Here is a 23022-nt window from a genome sequence, read left to right as displayed (position 1 = left end):
AGAAATACATTTAAGACATTTAGTTATTTATGTCCCATTTATTTACCATTTTCATATATTTATTCACGCATTTAATTATTTATTTATTCATTCTCTTATTTATTTATTCCAGTATTTATTTATAAATGTATTTATTTATACTTCTGCCAGATCTCGTCCTCCATATGCTTTGAGGCCAAATGAAAGGCCTATAATAACCTGGTGTTGTTTACCTCCACGGCGCTAGGGGGCAGTATCCCGCAGAGGTTGTGATCTTACAACCCTACACAGGAAAAGACAGTTGACGTTGATACGCCTTGCTGGTGATTGGTGAAGGTAAGATGGCGGCGCCAGAGGAGCCAGAATTATCTCAGGCGCAGACGGAAAAACTCCTCCAATTTCAGGTAGACAGCCGAAATTAAACACCAAAACATGTCATTTAGAAACCTTATACAGTAAACCTCCTGCTTCGATATTGGACATCCTGTGAATAGACGAGGCCGTGTGTGTTAAAAGGGTTTTACTCCGTTAGCGCAGCGCCTAGCCCCTTTACGTTAACTAGAGTCAAAGCTAAAGTTAGCACAGCAAGCTAACACCAGCTAAGCTAGCAGATTTCAGAGGCCATTGGTTTGATTTGCCTTTCTTAAGATGTGTTATTTGTTATTCGCGAGGGTATGTACCATCTAACAGCCCTCGTAATTTAGAATATGACTTTATTGTGACTTAGTTAACGCCAGCTTTCCACTGACGCTACCTACTAAACATTTAGCAGTGTAGTCATGGTCGAGCTGTCACCCTACTTTCATAATGAAATCACTCTTATTGGGTGTGCTAAATGTTGTCATTTTTGGTATAAAAAAAGTTTGGGATATACTGTATCTCTGCGTTACTTGTGGACACTTCTGTAGCTGTCCAATACACTACTCTTTAGACCACTTATTGTGTAGGGTTAGCTTCTTCAAGCTAATCATTAACGTCACCCTGCTATGATAAAACTATCTGTTCTCTGTGTTGTAGTTCTGTTCAGGTCGTGATAGCTGCGTGCTCGATAACGGAGCATGGTTAATTAAACCTAAACATTATCCATGCTAACTTTTTAAATGAAGCATTTTAAACCAGAACTAACATCTGTCATTGAAAAGACAAACTTTACTGCTGTCTGAGTTACCTGACTCATTCAGTTTTTACTTTCGTTTCATGTCTACCAGGACCTTACTGGTTTGGAGTCAATGGACCAGTGTCGTCGAACATTAGAGCAGCACAACTGGAACATAGAGGTAAAGACATTATCTGTGTTTATATTCCTCTCGCCGGATTGCTGTAATCTGTGAATCTTTTTTCTTTTGGTTTATGACTAAAGTATGACGGCCTTAAATGATACTTTTTCAGGCTGCAGTACAAGACAGACTTAATGAGCAAGAAGGAGTGCCCAGTGTGTTTAACCCTCCACCATCCAGACCATTACAGGTCAATACAGCTGACCACAGAGTATATAGTTACATTGTCTCAAGGCCACAACCCAGGGTAGGTTATATGAATGTTTTCACATTACTATGACATGAAATGACATGATGATTTTTTTTATTGTAAAACGTATGCTTGTTTACAAATAGCCACAATATACAAGGTGTCAATTAATCTCAGTTTATGCTTTCATTTCTTTAGGGTTCTTTAAATGCTATTCTTTTACTTTTAAGCTAACCAATAAATGTTCTAATAAATGTCTTATTCTTATCTGCATGTATGGGGACAATGCATAGAAAAGCATTTATATCCTAAAACTTTGTTTTGAAATAGTGTTTAAAAGCTAATATACTGCATGGTTTCTTCTTTTCAGGGATTACTAGGATGGAGTTACTACTTGATAATGCTACCGTTCAGATTTACATATTACACACTTCTGGACATATTCAGGCAAGTCACACACATTGAATAAAACTTGCAACTGATGATAGTTTAACTTGTAGCTGTGGGAAGTGTATTGACCCCCACTGTGGGTTTTTCTTCCAGGTTTGCCCTGCGATTCATCAGGCCAGATCCTCGTGGTCGTGTCACAGACCCTGTTGGAGATGTTGTGTCTTTCATTCATAGTTTCGAGGAGAAGTATGGTCGGTCACACCCAGTATTTTACCAGGGCACATACAGCCAGGTGAGTTAAGTGATGTTAAGAGATGTAGAGCACCAAACATGAACACAGTTCCATTCAGGTTGAGGTAAAATTGCAACATTTTGTTTTTGTCCATCCTAAAAAAAAATGTAGGCCCTGAATGATGCCAAACGGGAGCTCCGTTTCTTATTAGTGTACCTTCATGGGGAGGATCATCAAGACACAGATGAGTTTTGCCGGTAATCTATCTAATACCTTACTGTACATAACCCGATTTTCGTCTTCTGAATTTTTGTTTTTACACAGCATCTGTTGATGGCAAGCAGTTGCACAAGCTTGTTTTGACTCTGTCTAGTTTATGAGTCATCAAGACACATAAGCTCAAGCTCAATAATATTTTTGAATAACACATACTGTTTTATATCCATCTTCACCTGTTAAATATGTTTGTGTTTTTCTCTTTCTAGCTCCACATTATGTACAGAAGAGGTTCTAACCTTCCTCAACACACGAATGCTCTTCTGGGCATGCTCAACCAGCAAGCCTGAGGGCTACAGAGGTATGCAAGTGTATTTTCATTTAACTCACCATTAGTTTAAGCTGTCAATGTGACATGGATTGCTCTGGTTATGGAAAATTACATTTTGCACACACACTGTGCCTGTTCAGGCAGGCCGTCCACCAATGACCCTGAGGAGCCTAAGAGAGCTCAGGAGCTCCCAGGAAAATATGTGGATAGTGACTGAGATTACAGATAGATACATGCAGTAATATGATGCACTATATATGCAGAGAGAGACATAGAGAGGAAGAGATAAGAGCTCAAGGTACCAGTCCCCCATGGTAGTCTAAGCCTATAACAGCATATTTTCTGTGTGTGTATCTGCTGTGTGGTGGACAGATGAAACAAACTCATAATGGAGCATTTGAAAGTGGATAAAGAGCCCCTCTTTATGTTTTACTAAATAGAAGATTAACAAAGATGTTTGTGTTTTGTAAATCATCAGAAAATATCAACAGACAGCAAGTCCAGTCGTGAAGTTGCTCATATGTTTTGATGCTTTGAATGTTGTCATTTCCTCCAGTGTCATGTGGTGAGGTAGGACAACTCAAACCTTGTTTCCAAAAGCTGAAACTATTTACATGAGTGTTTGGATGTGTCACCCATCAAACAAACAAAGGCGTAAAGTAGCAGCAGTATTAAAAGAGTGACTGTGTGATGGTTGTGTTTCAGTATCCCAGGCATTGCGAGAGAACACCTACCCATTCTTGGCCATGATAATGCTCAAGGATCGCAAAATGACAGTGGTGGGTCGCCTCGAGGGTCTCATCCAGCCAGAGGACCTCATCAATCAGCTCAACTTCATCATGGATGCCAACCAAACACATTTGATGTCAGAGCGCCTTGAACGGTAAGGAATCAGTGCTTGGTGTGGCATCCTCTCGTCTTCATTTTTAATGAGATTTGCTTCGAGTTGTTGATCAAACAATATCAGTTTTAGTAATGTAGTCACTGTTTGTCACTGACTGATTTTACACATTTTAACTAACTTAAAAAACATATCACTGATGTTTATCTTGCAAGATGTTCATGTTTTTAAGTGGTTTTACATTAATATTTTATATCAGGTTATTTTATCTTTATAGCTATATGTCACATGGCTCCATATATTGTACATGAGGGTATAATGGACACCAGGGCGAAAAATATCTTCGACTATATAACAATAAACCTGTGATAACATAAGTGTTTCCTATTATGCCCCTTATTTAAAATGATAATACATTCACAGATATAAAAAATTTATAAAGAGCAATTGTTAAATATTTCTAATATCTGTTGTCTTAGTATTGATAACACACAAAACATAAAATAAAGCAGTAAAATAATGTTATTGGTGTTTTCCCCTAAATCTTATAACACAAATTTCTCTGGTTAACCCTAATATCAGTTATAAATCATATTCCCATGCTATAAAAAGTGCGGGCTTACATACTTTTTCAGGTATGGAAGTATTGTAGGCGGCTATGGCTCAGTTGGTAGAATCAGTTGTATCTCATCTGGGTCTGATCCCCATCTTCTGCAGCCAAGGGCAAGACACTTAACCCTAACTCCCGCTGCTTCGATGGGGGGCGTATGCGTGTGTGAATGGCATTAGTCACTGCTGATGGTCACTTTCCATAGCAAAAAACTCAGCGAAAGCTGATGAAGGCCTAGTGCTGAAACGCGTCCATTGTTGTTTTGCTGTTCTTACAGAGAGATTTGTGTGCTGACTTTTTTTTAGTCTTGTTGCGGTCGTGCACCTGAAATTGTTTTTACTGTTGAGTGTGCAGCTTTTTTGCGGTTTTTGCACTTTCCATAGCAACCCTCTGTCAAAGACTGTAAGAGTGCGGTCACACTGGTCATCTGTACCGTGCTGTATCCAAGTACAATTGCCCCCCCGCTGCGCCATTCCCACGCTGGCCGGCACGGCCCACGGTCACATTACATAGGACTATCCGTGCCTAAAAGCACGATTACCTCTTGAACGTAACGTCTTAATACTCAGAGAGAGAAGTGTACCGTGCCTGAGCACGATACGGAGCGGTCACACTGGACTTTAGCGTTGAAGCGTGCTTGGGCACGGTACAGATGGCCAGTGTGACTGCGCCCTAAATCTTTCTTTTTTTTTTTCAATGCAGAACTCTGCTAACAAACAAGAACAGTTTCAGTTTCTATGTTAAGGAAAATGTTGGTTTCAGGGAGGAGAGGAACCAGACCCAAGTGCTAAGGCAGCAACAAGACGAGGCCTATCTCGCCTCCCTCCGTGCAGACCAAGAGAAGGACCGAAAGAAGAGGGAGGAGCAGGAGCAGATCAGGCAGGAGGAGGAGAAGGTCCGACAGAGTGTTCTTGCTGAGGAGCGGAGACGACAAGTGAGACTTTCTTTGAGATTGTTACCTAGAGAAAAGAAATGGAGACCTTTTTATAATGAGTTTTTAGTGAGACTTTCATATCTTAGAAAACATCAAAATCCTTTCTTTTCATACATTACCATTTTTGTTGTGCAACTCCAGACACTCGAAGAGGAAAAGGAGAGAAAATCAGAATGTCTTCCCCCAGAGCCGCCTGCAGATGATCCAGAAAGTGTCAAAATAGTGTTTAAGCTGCCTAACGATACACGAGTAGAGAGACGATTCCTGTTTGGGCAGTCTTTGACGGTGAGTACCACCTTTGTCATCCCCCTATAGAGATGGTTGACTATCTCGTGCAGTGGTTTTCAGTAGGCTTGACAATGATGTTTAGAGAAGCGTATTGCATTCATGTGGGGAATTTATTTTTTTGCCTGGTTTCTTGTTGTAACGAAAAAAAGATCTTGTCATAACAAGAAAAGCATCAGGGTGGTGGTGATGAGGAGGCGCAGGTTTGTTTATGGGAGTGCACATTACACCAGCTCATTACAACATTTTGGTATAGACGCAGCCGCAGTTGAACTCCATGGGAATCCAGTATTGACAGTAAATGCCTAATCGTATGTTGAGGCAAGCTTAAATGCATTTCAGTTGCATGACTTTATATCAGTGAAGCATGTCATATCTATTTACCTGATCCTGGAAGAATAACACTATGTCAAATAGGTCAAATTGTGCTTTCCGTCTGAACAACCTTAACGCCTTCAGATGCCTGCGCAAAGTCGACAAGCTCATGAGAATACCCTCTGTTACTCAAACACACTTGTATTTCCCAAAGCCTTAAACCAAGATGGAAATACAATCAAATCTATAACACTGGTCATCGTTGCCTTTTGATCTTCCTCCCTCCTCTGCCTGCCACAATGCAAACTTCATTAACCCTCTAGTATCTTTTTAGTCTTTGTAATGGGATTTTTTTCTCGTCACAACGAGGTCTTTTTCTCGTCATAACAAGATCTTTATTTCATAATTACAAGAAACCAAGCAAAAAAAAATCTACCACATGAATGCAATACACTTCCATAGATGTTTGATTTCAACATAAACATTTTAATCCACAAGTGTGAATACATGCATTATATTAGTGATTCATCTACAGCAGACATCACAACTATTAAAACAAAGACAATAAAATATGACATGTACAACGTCGGGTAATGAAGAAAGCCACACTCCTTCCTTTAGCCACATCCTACCTGTGTGAGATCTCAATCGACAAGATTGTCGATCAAAGCTGTACATTGAAAATGAACTTAAAGTGGCAGTCTCACAGCTGCACCCCAGACAGACACAGGGTGGCCCGGCAGAAAGACTTTGGGAACCACTGCACTGTATACAGCTATATATTAATATTTATTCCAATTTTTCTAAAACAATATTTCCCCACATAAACACATTGGCCCTCACTTATCAAACATACATAGGACAGTGGTGCACGGTCATTCCCACGCAAAGTTTTGCACTTATCAATTTGAACGTGAGTGGAGGGTACGCTCAAATCCTACGCCAGGTCTCAGTTCATGTACGCCCATTTTCAACTCAGTGTGGACTTGCAGTGCAGCGAATCTGTCTGTGTTGGAGAATAATTAGATCATACTATAACAGTGCTTGTTAAGATGGATAGATAGAGGTTCACAGATTTACTGTTAGATAAGATATCTAAAATGTATTTTATATTACACTCCACCTCAAACGATCTCTGTAGGCTACATCGCTTTATAAATAATGTTGAGCAGCGCGAGCTGTCAGGTGATTTCTTTAGTTGTGTTTTATTTGATTGATTTTTGTTTGTTTAATCGATTTACTTTAAAGATGAAAGATTAGAGAGGCTGCTTTCTGTAAATACATCTTAAACATTCAGCGCACAGGAATATCACTGCAGAAAATACTGAGACATTAAAACAGAAAAACTAAAAACGTTTACTTTAAAAGGACAGAAAATCTTCCAGAGGATAGTAAATACAACTTTTAGCCTATGAAATATTTAGGAATTCAGAACATTAACATTAGATCATAACTAATTGGTATGTCCGGAGATTAAAATAATATGCTGATGTGCCACATGCGTAATTGCGCACAGCAGACGCACATAGGCCAGAGACTACATGTGACATAAAAACGAATAAAGAAATCCGGGGTCTGTAAGACGGAGTCAGGACCTTCTTTTGTGTAAGTGTTCTTACGTTTGGAAAGAAGGCTCATCGGATGAGAAGTGCACATTGCACAGCGTTTGAACAAACACTTTATTCATGTGATGCAGAACGTTTCAGGTTTCTCTTCTCTTTTAAAGTCTCATAAATGGCGAGCTGCCAGTGCAGCCGAAGTTATCCGACACAGATGCAGGTTCACCTGTACCACTTGTGCCTGATATTGAGGCTGAACCGATGAAAGAAGCCACTCGCTCCACGATCTGGGATAATTTCAGGTCCTCCGGTCCGCTCCGGGAGCTGCTTCTTTTAAGACCCGCAACACTAGGCTACATTGTAGCGATCGTTTGGTCTGACCGGGTTTTTCAAACTAAAAGTGTATAAAACAATTATATTATAGCCTAGATTATATACGTTACATATCAAATTAAATGAATTATTAAAAACTTGATCCACACCAACGTTGTTGAGATTTCCATGCAGGTGTATTTCCTCTGAAGCTATTCAGATCTACATTTCAGGCTGCCAGACAACACAATGTTATTCCTCTTGGTATCACTCAGGTCATATCTCAGCTGAGCTGTGAATAAATAGGGGCGTGGTATTTAAATGACGATCGTTTCCAGCCGCCACACTTATCAACACCCAGTCTTGCGTACGCTGTGATCAGCCAGATACGCACGTTTCATAGGTCCCACGTGGACCCTGTCGTACGATGATTTCTACACCAGATTGATGAGTGAGGGCCATTGTATTTATATGTACGTTCATTAAAATGTCAGTCAAACTATTGTACTATTTATTATTTGAGTCTTAAAGTCTTAAGCCCCTCCTACTTTGATCACAAACTGGGTGCAGCCCCCTGACACAGAAGTATAGACAGGATGTGGAGAGCGAGAGATCAGGAAGAGCGATACATTTCTTCATAAACAGTGAAACTTGTTCGCTTGTATGTCATCAACAAAGTTATGTTTACTTTGCATGACCAGCCCAGTGATAGTCATTTCTGATAATAAAAAAGCTCACAGTCTTGGGTTGTCTGTGACTCTTCACCGTGTGCGTTGCAGGTGTAGCTGCTGAAAGTTAACAATCAGTTAAATCAGTCTGCTCTGTTAACTTGTGGTTAATTTGCCCACAGCATTAATGAGCCGATACCCTCTCATTTCAAATCTGCCTTGAGCATCATGCCTGGTGATCAATTATGTTGATCACCAGGCATGAACATCAGTTATGTGACCACTGAAGGTGATATCAGACTGACTTTTATTGTAAATAAGAAATGGAAAATTGCAGTTTTTGTTTGACTCAGAAAGGAAAGTGGCAGCATGATGTTCCTCAGGTCACATGTTTGGCATTGCATTAGTGCATTAGTCACATAGCCTCAACTTGAAGCTTCTACTGCCCCTAATAAAAAAATGTATTTCACCAGCACCTGGAACACATGTGAACCAAATAATGTATTTTACATACCTGTTATGAATCAATTCAATGCATGGACTTCATTTTAAATAGATAAAAACAGTGCAGTGTTGTGAAGCATTGCTTGTCTTCATCAACAGAACACTTCTTGTGTTAATGTGTCAACTCACTTCACTGTTTGATCCACAGGTAATATACGACTTCCTCTTCTCTTTGAAAGAATCTCCAGAGAAGTTTCAGATAGTAACAAACTTCCCTCGCCGAGTCCTGCCCTGCCTTCCGACTGAAGAGCAGCCCAACCCTCCCACACTGAAGGAGGCGGGGCTCAGCCGCTCCGAGGTCCTTTTTGTACAGGACCTTACGGACGATTAAAAGATGACATACCTCCTCTACATGGAAACACGATTTCCTCCAGTGCCCACCCACTCCTCTTTTTTCTTTTCCTCCTTCTGTTAAATGGCCATTATGCACAAAGGATCATTTGAGATAAAATCCTAACCTGGAAAAAAATTAACCACCCTGCATCCAGTCCTTGTTTGGTTGTGTTTACAGGGTTCCCAATAACCTGGAAAGTCTTGAATTTTATCAAATAAATATTTCTTGAAGTCCTCCCTTGAACTCATCTTTGTTATCTTTGTGGACAAAGAAGTGTGCTGTGTTCTGTATCATCTGTAGGAGCTGCCAGTTAATTATTGTCCTTCCTAAACAGCAAGCGTTGCAGCAAAGGATTAATCTTCTGAAATGTAGCCGCACAAGCCAGAACCGTACCCAAAACAAGTTCATGTCTCGTCATCTGCGGATGGCAGGTTGTGTTAATATTAATACAAACAGGATGTGAAGCACAGAGAAGTCTTGATTTCTTTGATGGTCTGTATGCTTTGGCAGTTCTTCTTTCCAAGACTTGACGTTCCATCCATGTGTCTTTAATTCAACATCCTCTTGCCACCAAAGTTAAAACATGCCTCTCCCAGTGACTGAGGAGCACGGAGCAGGTTTAAGTCCCATTTGTTTCTGCTGTGATCAGTACTGACTGGCCTGAAAAGCAAATGTAATCCTCAAGGGAGCAGGTTGGGTGATGTAGACATGCTAGGAATTATGGGAACCCTGTTTTAAATGAGCCATGACATGTACATAAGTTAGATATTTAAAAACCCTTAACCCACCTTACTTTCTTTTTGTTTGACTCCTCTGTGTCATTTGATGACCAAAAGCAGGTTGGTTACTATGTAAAGCAGACTGCCTCATGAAGTTTAAAAATACAATATTTAACAGGGGCCACAGCTTTTACATGTGGCTTTATATAGTATAGTACGAGTCTGCCCATAGTGTGCCTGTGGTTACTCATAGATGCCTGTTTCGCCTGTAACATCTCAATGGGCTCATGTAAAGATGTAATTTTCCAACTATAAATTAAAAACATTTTAAAAACCTTGCTTTATTGAGAATGTATGACATTTGCTTGTGATGTAGAGACATCACATATGCTGCTTGTTTTATTGTGTTATCTTGAGGAAGAGAAAGGCTGGCCTCTTTTTTTGTAGGAAGGCACTTTGTTTCAAGTTTCCAGCTTTACTCAAACACCTTATGAGTGGTTAAACTGCAAGAAAACAATTGTGGTATTGGTATACATCATACATTTATTAGTGAACAACCCTTTCAAATCAGCCACAACAATTAAAAAAAAATATGATTGCACTACTTGGTAAAGCATAACTAGCAACTTTCATTTAAAAAAAGTACAAATCTTAAAAATTCCAAACAGTATACAGATGTATATATAATACACTAACTAGTTATGTTAAATGCTACAAACAATATGATTCCAATGGAATGAAAAATTATAACATTAATAAGAACCGCTTCCTATATATAATATATATTAGTTGTTTTCTCCCCTCGCCCTCCAATACAAACATGGAAAAAATGAGGTAACTGTAAATGTGCAAGTACCAAAGCAAAACATCTGCCTAACACAGAACACATGCCCCTGGCTCTGTTGGCGGGTGGGTAGTCTGGTGTTCAGGCAACGACCTCTAGAGGCCAGGGAGAGTACGAACAGTAAACCACTATCCCACCACAGCAAAAGTCATTGGTAAACAATAAATGGTGTCTACAGAGCAATCAATCACAAATCCTAAATTAATTTGAGCTGCTTATTGGAACACATCTTTGCACCACACAAGCTGTGAGATTATTCAATAACTCAACAGAAAGACTACAAGACTCTATTCTCAGTTGTCATTCAAAATGACCTCATTAACTAGGCCTTAGTGGGAGGTTCTCTTTTCCTTTAATAGGGTAGCTGGATATCGTCAATTATCAATATTTACTCTAAAAATAACAGTGTTAACATTAACATGAATTAAGGTATCTATATGTGAACAATACATTTTAAGATATTGATACACTAAGAGCAAGAGCCTGATAGGCAGGTACAGTACTACACTGAAATAAGTATGACAACACTATTTTTTTTTTTTATCCCTTAAACTATATTGATTTTCACTGACATTGTTCAGGGGTATTAGTATAACATGCTTTAAGAATACATGGGATCCATGACAAACTATTGCATTCACGCCTGTGAGTTTCATACCTAAAAGCAGAACATCTAGCACCTTTTCACTATGGCTTTTGATCAACTACAGTAGTTTCAGAGCATGTCACTTTCAGTCGTTAGGGCAATAACAGTAACACAATGTAGGTAAGAATTCCTGGATTCAAGACCAGTTTTTTTTTCTCCTATAAAATGAAGTTAGCGCAATAAAATCTTGTAGTCATTCAGTTCTATTACAAATGTGTGCAGTACAATGCATGGCAGTTATCAGCTGAGCGTTAAGATCCAAACCCCCAGAACCCAAAGCCAACTAGAGCTAAAAATCCGTTGGGATCTGGTCGACAAGCATGCATATTGTGCACCACTAAATAGGTCTCAACCAGATTCTGAGATATCCTTCACTATAACACAATTGTTTTTCCTTTTTTTTCTTAAAGTCATGCAAAAATCTCTGAAGTAGATCTGGGAGTGGATTAGGTAGGATAGAGTGCATCGCGGCACGTTAAAAAAGGGGATCACAACCGCTATGTTGAACATATGGTTTGAGTAAGAGAACAAAAGTCAAACAGTTTGAATAATACACTTGTAATGAGTTGCAGTGTACATTGCCTCTTTTCAGTGAATATTAATAACATATTTACTGATCTTTTTTCTTGCATGCCTGTCTTTAAATGATGTAATATCTACTTTTTCTGACATAACAGAATATTATAATTGATTACCTTAAATTATTTATAGTCTGAGGAAAATGACCAAACTAAGTTCAGATAAACCCTTTCCATGGTATCCTTTCTATTTGAAATGGACTGTTCTCCTTTATTCTTATATACTGAGAGGCCCTGAGTGTTTTTTTTTTTTTTTTGTTTTTTTTTACTTACAATATATGCCAGCAAATAGATATGTACACATAGGTTAATTCTCAAAGCTGTGGGTTTAACTCATTAAATGGCTTCTTTTTTTTTCTCTGGAAGGTGGCACACACGTCAAAGACTCACATTCACTTAAGAAACATAAGTAAAGAAAAAGGCAAGATCCCTTTACACATAAAAGCAAAGGTAACAACAGCCTGTTAGTGCTTACCGGGGCAGTTCAGAGACAAGAGTGACTCCATAGCAAAAGTTCATTTGATGCCCTCTTTCCTCCCACCCCAAATGTTTCCTGTTTTGTTTTTTGTGTGTGAACACAAGCAGGGAACTAGAAGTCTGACAGTGTTTCTACACTTCTGAACACTCCCGCTCTGTCATTTGAACCCCGTCTTGATCACTGTGGGACACCGACAGCTGGCTTAAAGTGGAGCGTCACCAGTGACTTCTACAAAGGTTTTCAACATTCTTCTGTCTTCAAACGTTTATCTAAAAGCATTCACACTGAAGCTATACATACAGTTGCTCTTTTACAACACCGTCACCATGGCCTAAGACAATGACCCAGCCAAGTTACCAGGATATAACACATACCATACACAAACATAGTTAGTGCTCCAACTGTTTCCTTCAATGCATTTTTTTTCTAGAAGATAAAACCAATAAATAAACCTTTTTTTTCCCTAAAAATGGCATACTTTTAAAACAAGTGGAAATGACAAAGTGTATTCAGGATTAGTAATAGGTTTGTGCTTGTCAAGGTCATAAGAAGGCAGATCTGAAGTCTTGAACAGTATAGGCTATATCTGAATATTGGATTTGGCTCACAAAGAAAGAAATAAAAGCCCCCGTCTTCCTAAAAGGGGAAGAAAGTTCATTTGAAACTTGCAACTCACTGTTCATATTGCTTTCTGCACAGGCCTCCAGAGCTCTACGGCGTCAGCATAGCCTTCAGACAAGGACTCCCATCTTTAAACGCAGTCAGGGTGGAACCACATGCAAGTCTTCCCTCGTGGCGCTTTTCTGAATAAGCAAGCAGTTCTTTTAGTATGCTTCTTTGTCTCTTCTTTTTTTCTTAGAATTTGATCAATTTGGTGGTAATGCTTGATTAAAATATTGCTAGTCTGAATCAACAGTTCATGCAAATCCTAGCATGCTGCCCTGTATCCAGTGGTTACACAATGCATTGGCTCTGTGAACAGGACACACATACACACAATATGCACACACGCATACACACTTGCCAGAGGAACAATGCTGACATGGAGGGTGGGTGTAGCACTTGTGCAGTTATGACCTTGAAAAAAAAAAATGCAGTCCAATAATCCACGACTGCTTTTTGTACAGATCTGCTTTCCAGAGAGGATAATCTGGGGTTGAAGACACCCCATAGTTGCATGTCCCATCACTTGCAGTCCGTAACCTCAGGCTTAACAGAGTCTGCATTTAACCACAGCAAGTCACACTTTCACAATAGCATTGGCAAATCTAAAACAAAAGAAGGGGTAAAACTGTTGAAATGATCAATACATTATTGCAGAACATACATTATTAACAAGTCACTTTGCCCAACACCTAAACAAACATGCATCTATGATGGTCAGGCGTCGCCTCCAAACACAGATACCCATGTTGAAGTATTCCTATTATTTTCTGCTAATTGCACAATTGTCCAGCCTATCATCCTCCAGGCTCCCAAACTCACCGTTTCCCATGCAGGACTCCTGCTAGTCATGAACACCACAACCAAATCCACCAAATAAAAATGAAACCCTGTAAACAAAAGCAGCAAAAGATGCATCGTAGGGTAAATCTTTGGAATCTGCAACGAGGGGGGCAGAGTAAGACTGGCTGACGATCCCAGACCTCTGGCTTTAGGCTGCAATAGGCAGTGGGTTTCATGAGACTCGGACGATGAAGCACAGCAGAGGTACAACGGGCTCCAGAAAACAATCCTGGATTGCTTATTATTGAGGAAGGGGGCAGGAGGAGTAGGGTGGTAAGCTATATTTTCTGGAGGACGCAGGTTAGGTGGCAGATGTCCCCAGTTTCAGGGGAAAGACTCAGGAGTGTGCAGCGTTCATGTTCAGCACTCAGAGACAGGTTCTCACTCCGCCTCTCGGTGAACGTCCGAGGCATCGGCTCGGCAGATTGGACAAGTGCGATTGGTCTGGAAGTCAATCACAAAGAAAAAAAAAAGACATTAATCATTGTGTATGGAGATATTCACATGAAAGAAAACATCTGTATTGAGCTGAACTTACCTTTAACCATTTATCCACACACTTTGCGTGGAACTCGTGGTTACACGGTAATACCCGAAGTAGCTGCCGACACTCAAAATCACTAAAGCACACAACACACCTGAGAAGAGCAGAGGGAAGAGTTACCAGATGTTTTATACAGAGTATGAGTGTTTGCTTTCTTTAAAAAGGTGAGGAAAAACCCTTACAGCGTTTGTTCAGACAGATGATTCTCTGAGTTGAATCTGTAGGACGGAAGTTGCTCTATATCTGCCTTAGTGAGCCCGCGGGGTTTGGCCTCACCCAGCCGCTCTGCCAGATTCAGTAATGCCTACAAAGAAAAGAGAGGCAACACTGAGGATGCTCCACATCTTTTAGGACATAATACAATTAAACTGTGGTGTGATCCATAAAGCTCCAAAACAAGTATATTTAAGTCTCACCCATAACCCAAGATATCATACACTGACAACATGGAAGAGGTAGTTGTTGTACATCTGAATTTCTCCAAATCTTTACATTAAATCTACAAGGATTTATACACGAGCATTGTAGAACTTCTTATACTTTTAACTAATCTAAATACTCCAGTTAAAATACCATGGAGTCATGAAACAACTATGAACAAACTAACCTATTTTAGCAAAGAGATCGTCAGATCTCTGTTATAGACCTAATATTAAATTAATAAAAAATAAAAAAAATAAAAAGGGATTTGCCTCTTTTTTTCTCGCCCAAACTACAAGGTTCACACTTACCTCATAGTTCTCCATCTCCACATCATCCACATCCAGGTCTAGACTGATGGCAGGGCCCACTGCTGTTGGCGGCACAGGAAGCATTGACCTGAACGAACACAAAAGAAGTAGAACTTGTAAAGCTCTGTGAGGAAACCACATGATTTCTGTCCTCCTTCTTCACAGCATAACTTTGAAAAGCAGAAATGCAAAAGACAAATTGAATGTAATTAATAACTTAACAGTCAGCTGCAAAAGTGCATTAAGACTGCTGTACATAATAAACTGGTACTCACAGGAAGTACGGGAGGAAGCCGGGATAGTAAGATGGAGGAGGAGGAGGAGGGGGGAGGGGCTGTTGCAACCGATATCTCTGACCACTCACTCTCCGGGGCAGCATCTGGGGATATGGCTGTGGAGAAACAAAAGACAAATTCATGGAATTGTGTCAAACTAAATTCTGTTATTATATTTCCCTCTTTTGTCTTCTTCATAATGACTAAAAGTTAAAGCAAAGTCAGACTGTATTAAATGGACATGTTGATCAAGAAAAGAGCGAGTCAAAGACCCTTACTATCAGCAAATTAAAAGAAAAGGTTGCAGTAGTTACTGACTTCTAGGTGAATCCCTTATTGAGTCAAGGTTGCCGTGAAAGAGTGATCAAGCTTTTGCTGTGATTTTACATACTTTTATATTTTAGCATTTGAGTCCCCTGGTCCTGAATAGACCATTTCTTTCAGGGTCCTTTGTTGCTTTCTTTATATATTCTTTCTTTATATATGTATATATGTATACATATATATATTTCTCTCTTGTGGACGTTGTGATCTCAAGTTTTTTTATTGCATTGTACAGCACTTTGGTCAGCTGTAGCTGTTTTTAAATGTGCTTTATAAATAAATATGACTTGACTATGACTTGACTTTGTTTGAAACACTATGTAAGTGTGGTTTGTGCCACCTATGTAGTTTTCTCGTTGAATATTTTTAGAGAAGTAAGTTCGGTTTGTTTTTGGATTTCTTTTTCATGAGATTAGAGACTAGTTGGGTCCGCTTTTGTTTTGTTGAGTTTATTTATTTGGCACAACCACTTTGTCCAATCCTCACCCCCACCTTGTTCATTAAATTAATCTTTTTGTAGTTATAAAATGAACATTTTCTTATTGATTGCAACGATTCTTTGGCTTCGACAGTTTCTTTGGTTGTCTGTTACTTCTCAGCTGGTACCAAGGATGTAAAAGTCAGATTTCTCTTTTAAAGTCTAAGACAAATGAATTTACACATGTTAACTTTAATATCCCCTTTGGCATTTTTAAGCCACTAAATGTAAGAATCATATGCCCTCAATCAATCTGAACAGGTGTGATGCAGGTTGTTGTTCTCACCACTCCAAAGGGAAGCTCTTGGTGCAGAGGTTCTTGAGGAAGATACTGTAAGGGCAGAGACGGAGGCAGCGCTGGTGGGTGATGGGATGGAGGGTAGGAGAAGGTCCCTAATGGGTGCTGGTCCCCTCTTAGGTCAACTTCATTCTCTACCCTCTGTAGAGGCTGAGAAGAGAGATGTACATAGAGGGTCTCTGTTAGCTTCAACAGGTGCATGAAAACGATACGGTCATTGATTGACACAAGTCAGCTGTGATCTACTCACCATGCGTGGATGCTGAGGCTGTAAAGGGACAAACTGGCTCAGAGGAGTAAGGTGCGGCGGCTGGTGGGGGGGTACAGATGGGGTTGGGTGCAATACAAAATGTTCGCTGGAGATTAGGGGTGGAAAGGCTTGATAAGACACTGGCATATGCTGCATGGTACATGCCTGTATGAGCTGTAAAGAGAAGAAAAAAAGACAGGAAAAAAATATATTTAAACAGATTCTTTATTCCAAATAAAAGTTTCTGGATCTAAACACTTTGATTAACCTTTGCCTAACCAAAGCAAATTTGCTCCTCATAGTTGCGTTACAATGAAAGCATGTTGTAAGCATGTAGTGAACAGAAGCAATACATTAACATAAGATAACAGTACTGCCACAACACCACACTTATTATTATTATTATGAAGTCTGATTGTTTCCAAAAAATAATCTAAATGAAGGACACAGTTATAGTTATGTTGCTTACTGTTTGTGTTAACAGAAGAGACTAAAGCACAAACCCTGCCCATTAACAGCAGCGGCTCATTTGTAAGTCATGAAAAGTGACAGATTGCATGGCTGCTATGGTGTGCTACATGGATGCCACTATGACATTTGGGCTCTTCCTTTTCAAACTCACAGGAGGAGGAAGGCAGCAGAGCAGAGAGAGCTGTCCGCTGAACATTACCGAGCATGCTGGGAGCTGCTGAGTGTTGCACCCTGGAAGGGGCTGCCCGGTGTGGATGGGAAATCCATGGGTCGTCACCGTGGTAACAGTGTATGATATCGGAACTGATCCTTGGTGCATCTTTTGGGAAAAGAAGAGATAACTGAATCTGTTTTTTTTAAATGTTACATTTCAGTACTCATCTGGCAGTTCCTGATCCGTTACCTGGTCGTGTAGATCCACCATGATGGCGCTCTGCTGGGGCAGGTGAGCAGCAGGGTGAAGCATGCGTGGTGCTGTGCTGGTGTGGCTGTATTGTCTGGACTCATCTAAAGGAACCGGTTGGTGGTGTTGGGAGAAAAGCAGACGATGGAAGTTCTCATCCTGGACCAGGGAATTGTGCAGAACAGGTCTGTCTCGTCTCCCCCACTGGCGTCTTACTGGTGGGCTGTAAGATAAAAAAAAACTGTCAGTAAAAAATTAAATATTTCCACACTTTTAGAGATACCTCTAATAATCAGTATTTGCATTATAGGCATTAATCTTATAACGAGCTCAGACCTGCATTAGTCTAGGTAGGTGTGCATCTAACTTTCATTGGAGTTCTATTAAATATGTTTAAATGTCATTTATTTGAATATGTTACCAGACAGGAAATATGTTTTGTTTCATCATTTAAGACTGCTAACATACAAATCAGAATACCTGTTTAGTGTTTTGCGGTGTGTTTGTCTACACCAATCAAAATTAACTAAATTAAATTCTAGATTTTAATCAATGTTGGGTCATGGCCTGGTTTGTTCAGTAATTATATGAACTCATATAGGATAAATTCTTGTTTGAAATTTAATTTATTTCTGAAGTTAGTCGTTGGGACACATGTGGACCAAAGTTAGACATACAGAGAAATCCTGATCCTGACGAATCTTCCTGTGTCATCAGCAGAGGTGAGCAAGCTCTGACAAACTGGAGGATAAAACAAAGGCCATGTCCCAGCACTTGCTCCCATTGCCTGAAAATACCTCTCTGTCCCTGGCATCTGCTTTTCCTAAGTATGTGCTGCGTGCACTATCTCTCTCCCTCCTTCCCTCCCTCCCTCCCTCCCTCTATCGCTCCACAGGGCTGGGGGAGTACAATGCTTTAAAATATTATTTTATTAATATTCTTGTGAGATTCATTTCATACAGTGGGACACTTAATTGATAAAACTTCAGCTTTGAGCAAGTGGTTGAAAAGTTTGTCCTGCCTTGAAATGATCACTCTGCAGGAAAAAGTTCTGCATCTTGATTATTAACGGGTGTAAACGAGATAAACACTGTCCACAGGTGCAAACAATAGCCTACTAAAATAGTCACCAACTGCAGTTATTTATTGGGTAATTCCTTCAGGAGTCAGGGGGAATGTACATGAAGAGGGTGATGCAGTAAACTTCTCAGTGGCTCTAATTTGATTTATTAGTTAGTGACATTAAACAACTAGGGATATAGTGAGCGTTAATAAAGGCTGTTTTAAATCTTTTTAGAAAGAGAACTTGATGCAGAAAATTAAATTATCGTTAATGTGATAATTGTTCTGATTAACTTTACACTTACAAGAAGACACTTAAATTATTACAGCCATAAATGATGGTATCAAATACATAATATACAGGAAAAGAAGGGTTTGACTGAGTGAGAAAAGGAGATGGTGCAATATTCAACAATTTTTTATAGACAGTAAATTAACAGTCAGTGTTTCATTATGACAATACAAAAACATTTTGTTTTTACTGTCACTTATAGTTCTTTCAAGGAAAAACAAAAAACTGAATTGGCCAAAATGTGTGTGAGCAGGTCAGAACCTGAACAATGTGTTGTGCTTATTAATTGTACTATTCATCTCAATAACAAGTTGGTTTAAAAAAAAAAATTACATTTAAGAAAGAGAAAGGGAGTATATCCCCACTTTTTTGCCTGTAGGAAAGGTATTGTGAAGCACACACCAAACTCACACCTGGTTGATGTTTGAAACTTCCCTAATTAAACCTTATAGTTCCATTAAGATATAAATCACTAAAGTGCAATATTCAAACTGCCAAAAAAAACAAGATAAATCAGAGTTGGTACCTTCTCCTGGGATGCACTGGGGCGTTGCAGGGCTCTCCAAGGAACCTCCTCGGGTTTAAGGGGGCTGTTGGTGGCAGCCTATTTACTGCTATTTCCCATGGTCGCATTGGTGACGTCGTGCAGACGAGTCACACTCTGGGAAAGGAAATGGTACAGTGGAGGCACTTGTATGTAGCCTCTGATTGTCCTAACCCTGTGAAATCACATGGATTGACACAGTCACTCACAAACCTGCTTCATGTGCTACAAATGAACTATATCCTTTGTGTATTACTGAGCACTCATTATAGTCATCACTGAGAGTGACGTGGAAAGAAATAATATTGTATGGCAGTTTGACTCAGGCTTTTTGTCAGAAAAACACCAGATAAAGTTGATTTTAACACTTTCTAATAAAAAAGCAAATGTGTATGACTTACAGATGAAATGTAGTGCACATTACTGACAACCTGTGCTCCATTCACGGCAAAATATTTTTAAGCCTGGATTTATGTTTACAAAACATACTGCATGTTGACTACTACCAAATGATTGATCAATTTCTAAGACATTTTAAATTAAAGGCTCGTCTACTTTTAAACTGTCACAATGTTGATCGGTTATGTTTTCAATTTCAATGTTATTTATGAGTGTTTAATTAATAGTGTAATTACTGCTGTAGCCAACATGCGGAGACACAATAAATAGGGGTCGCTGTAGCATGCCTGAACAAAACATGGAAAGCCATGTGCTCAAAAGACAAAGCAACAACAAAAGATTTGGTAGGCAAGTGGGACTGCTCGCTTTTATACAATTTCAGAGGCCACTACACCGCCACATCGTGTTTAACATAATACAATGCACACACCTCTACGCAAATTACAAAACATTTGAGGTGTGTTGAACATTGTTTCTTTATTTCAGGGCCAAACGGAGTCCCTTGAGCAGCTAGGCTAACGCTTTGTCCAGGTGAAGAAGGGTAGCTGCTTATAAGAGGCTATCCAGCCAGCATGCTAATGCACGGTTATAATATGTGCTCAGTTCTCCCTGCACACAGAGTCTACCCGTGTGATGTGTCATCTAAACCACAGAGACCAGCTTTATGTGGACAGGCTACACTGAGCCAGCACACACCACATCTTACTTTGTTTAGCTAGTTTGCTTGATCGGCGAGAAGGAGAGAGTGCAGGTGTTTCAGCCTCCAAAATGTCGCGTCCCATCAAGTTATCCTCTCAGGTAACCTCTTCTAACCGACCACCATCAGCAGGTGGAGGTTAAAACATCCAGACTGTCGTTTCCTCCGACTGCTTTTTGACAATGTCGGACAGAGCTGCTATTTGCTTGCTAAAGCTAGCCAGCTAACACACGCTTCCAACTCCTGCATAAGATATCCGTTATCCAGAAACCACAAAACGACCTGTCGGTTAACGGCAGCGTTTACCTGAGCAGGAGATGCCGTGAGACGTGAAAAAACAAAACGTTAACAACCTCAACAGAAACATTGCTTGGCGCGTGGATATTCCTTGAAATGCATTGTTAGGACGAAGCCCCGCCCCCTCTTCTGAATCACCAATCAGCGTGCAGCAAACACAGACATCAGACGTCCAGACAGTGTTTGCTACAATGTATCAAAACAAGCAGTTCCTGTTGTTGTTGTTCCTGTTCGTGGATTAAAAGTACTTACAAAGCTCTGTGAGGTTATAAACTATGAAAACATAATCCAACTAAACTGATAGTAAAGCGGCATCTCGTCCTTTTTCAATTCTAACATTAACTTTGGTTTTAAAAACCTATAATACACTAAATTAATCTGAATTTTCTGCTATAGACGTCGCATTGTGTCAAAGTTATTAAGCAAATACTAAAGCTTTGTTTTCCAATATGATATGAAGATACTTACACTTAACTTGAGTATACCTGTTTTGTGCTTCAACTTACTGAGAACATTTGAATTAGTTTATATAGAATATTTTTGTTGTATTTATTTTACGGAGGCCCTCAAGACACAAAAAAGTTTGTTGTTTTTAAGAAAAACTATATAAATAAAACATCCCACAAGATATTAACTTTCGCATGCAAGCTTATGAAAATAAACTGTTTGTCCTACCTCAATAAAAAGATTAATGCACATCATTGATACACAAGTTAAACTGATTCTGTAATATACAGCAACACCGACAAATTGATAAATAAGTTATTTAACTCTGCATGCTGCTGTGCTAGAAAGCATTTTTTCTGTTTATTCTAATCTTTTAAAAACAGAGTAATACAGGGTTTGTGGTTGTAACGCGGTATTTTTATAGTTTGAACTTAGTGAATCATTTTAAATGTATTTAACCACTGACAGTCACTAAACTAAAAATGAAGCACAAATATTTGAACTCCAAATGCAGAGCCTTGTCTTGTATTTAACGGTTCGAGTAGTCTATTTACTCTTTTTGGGGGTTACAATCCTGTTTAAAGCCTATCTGTGGTGGAAAACTGCACTTCAAATAAACAAAATAAAGGCTACAGTGCCCTGCTGTAAGTAGACTCAGCCGGTTATGTAATGTTGCATTTGCCTGTTAAAGTGAGGAACGGCCATTATCAGTTATAACACGGACATTCAGCTGTACTGCTTTGTAGCCTATTAGAGCGAATTCAGCAGCACTTTTTGTGTGGTTTGATCAGGAGGACTATCAAGCTTCATTTGGGCCTGGGAAGCTACCTATCAGGCCCGATTTGTCCAGTGAGAGTTAATAAATCGTCTGTCTGTTTTGAATGCTTCACTGCAAAGCTTTCGGGCATACCTAGTCTTTTGTGCACTTGTTGAAAAGCAGAGCAATGACAGCAGCAGTGCTTTGCAACATACTAAATGTAAACATTACAACATCGCTCTCGGTAGCAGCAAAACAAGGAGGGGCTGGAGATTGAGCTGGATGACAACCCTAATAACCCGTCTAACCATCCTCCCGTAAACACGCAGCAAAAATGACCAAAATTCAACCGAGACAAAGGAATAGCAAGAGGAGGAGTGTAGTTACCTGATTGTTAATATGCAAACATCAGATCACTGATAGTTTCCTTGTAATGTTCACATCTCGTTAGGCTAAGTGCGGCATCTTATGGTCAGCTGTTCCCGTGTGGAACATTCCGTGGATTTCACCACTGCTGAGAAAAAGGTGCTAAACATTACACTCTCGTATTATCACCGCATCCTGGCTGTCAATTGCGCGGATTTACTGGTTCAAAGACCCCGAGGTTATTTCCATAATCGCCAGTATTTGGTTTTAGAAAAGGTAATCCAGCCCACTGTTGCTTTGGGTTTCTGCAGTTCTCCGTTACACCCCCATTTCTGCGTATTTGCAGAGCGTAGAGCACACGCCGTGCTGCCATTTTTACCGTAATGGGCTGAAAAGATCTGAGTCTGACTCGAAAGTTCAGGGTCGTCTACAAAATGTCAGGCACTTCAGTTTCAGAAAGAGAAGAGAGGCCATATTAGCAGTTTTAATATTTGAATCTTTGATAAACCAATTATAGAATAGTTTAAATAAATGTTAGAATAAAGGGTCATCTACACTTCTACTGAAGGAACAGTATAACTGCATCATGTACTGTACTTCACAGAATAGCCTTATGCACAGATTGAAACTCACTTTTAT

The 23022-nt window shown here is 39.6% G+C and overlaps 2 protein-coding genes across 5 annotated transcripts; one reads left to right on the top strand and one right to left on the bottom strand.

The window, feature by feature from the left end:
* Window positions 1-242: 242 nt before the first annotated feature.
* On the top strand, window positions 243-10035 carry faf2 (Fas associated factor family member 2). Its single transcript, XM_020647773.3, has 11 exons — window positions 243-383; window positions 1188-1256; window positions 1369-1503; window positions 1817-1893; window positions 1990-2128; window positions 2240-2325; window positions 2554-2645; window positions 3321-3498; window positions 4829-5000; window positions 5142-5285; window positions 8792-10035. Exons 1-11 carry the CDS (start codon window positions 321-323, stop codon window positions 8972-8974), a joined length of 1338 nt encoding a protein of 445 aa, XP_020503429.1. The 5' UTR covers window positions 243-320; the 3' UTR covers window positions 8975-10035.
* A 184-nt stretch (window positions 10036-10219) lies between these two features.
* rnf44 (ring finger protein 44) lies at window positions 10220-22746 on the bottom strand. 4 transcript variants are annotated; one of them, XM_020647759.3, is made up of 11 exons: window positions 22405-22746; window positions 19403-19595; window positions 17523-17745; window positions 17271-17438; window positions 16649-16822; window positions 16387-16548; window positions 15299-15414; window positions 15024-15111; window positions 14475-14596; window positions 14287-14386; window positions 10220-14192 (listed from the first exon to the last, which is right to left on the bottom strand). In XM_020647759.3, the coding sequence occupies exons 2-11, from the start codon at window positions 19507-19509 to the stop codon at window positions 14130-14132; spliced, it is 1323 nt and encodes a 440-aa protein (XP_020503415.1). In that variant the 5' UTR covers window positions 19510-19595; window positions 22405-22746; the 3' UTR covers window positions 10220-14129. The 4 variants fall into 4 exon arrangements, with proteins under 4 accessions (XP_020503415.1, XP_065815174.1, XP_020503416.1 ...); XM_065959102.1 differs by lacking the exon at window positions 22405-22746 and adding an exon at window positions 20823-21763; XM_020647760.3 differs by lacking the exon at window positions 22405-22746 and adding an exon at window positions 20526-21762.
* Between the last annotated feature and the right edge of the window lie 276 nt (window positions 22747-23022).

The sequence above is a fragment of the Labrus bergylta genome, chromosome 9 (genome assembly GCF_963930695.1).
Source record: "Labrus bergylta chromosome 9, fLabBer1.1, whole genome shotgun sequence".
NCBI classification, from domain to species: Eukaryota; Metazoa; Chordata; class Actinopteri; order Labriformes; family Labridae; genus Labrus; species Labrus bergylta.
This window is presented reverse-complemented; position numbering and strand designations above follow the sequence as displayed.

Coding starts and splice junctions, on each gene's coding strand:
- faf2 (XM_020647773.3), top strand. CDS start 321: ATGGCGGCGCCAGAGGAGCCAGAATTATCTCAGGCGCAGACGGAAAAA. Junction 1,894..1,989: donor ACACTTCTGGACATATTCAG/GCAAGTCACACA, acceptor TTTTTCTTCCAG/GTTTGCCCTGCGATTCATCA. Junction 5,001..5,141: donor CTGAGGAGCGGAGACGACAA/GTGAGACTTTCT, acceptor GTGCAACTCCAG/ACACTCGAAGAGGAAAAGGA.
- rnf44 (XM_020647759.3), bottom strand. CDS start 19,509: ATGCGACCATGGGAAATAGCAGTAAATAGGCTGCCACCAACAGCCCCC. Junction 17,439..17,522: donor TGGTGGATCTACACGACCAG/GTAACGGATCAG, acceptor TTTTCCCAAAAG/ATGCACCAAGGATCAGTTCC. Junction 14,597..15,023: donor TGGAGATGGAGAACTATGAG/GTAAGTGTGAAC, acceptor TTTTCTTTGTAG/GCATTACTGAATCTGGCAGA.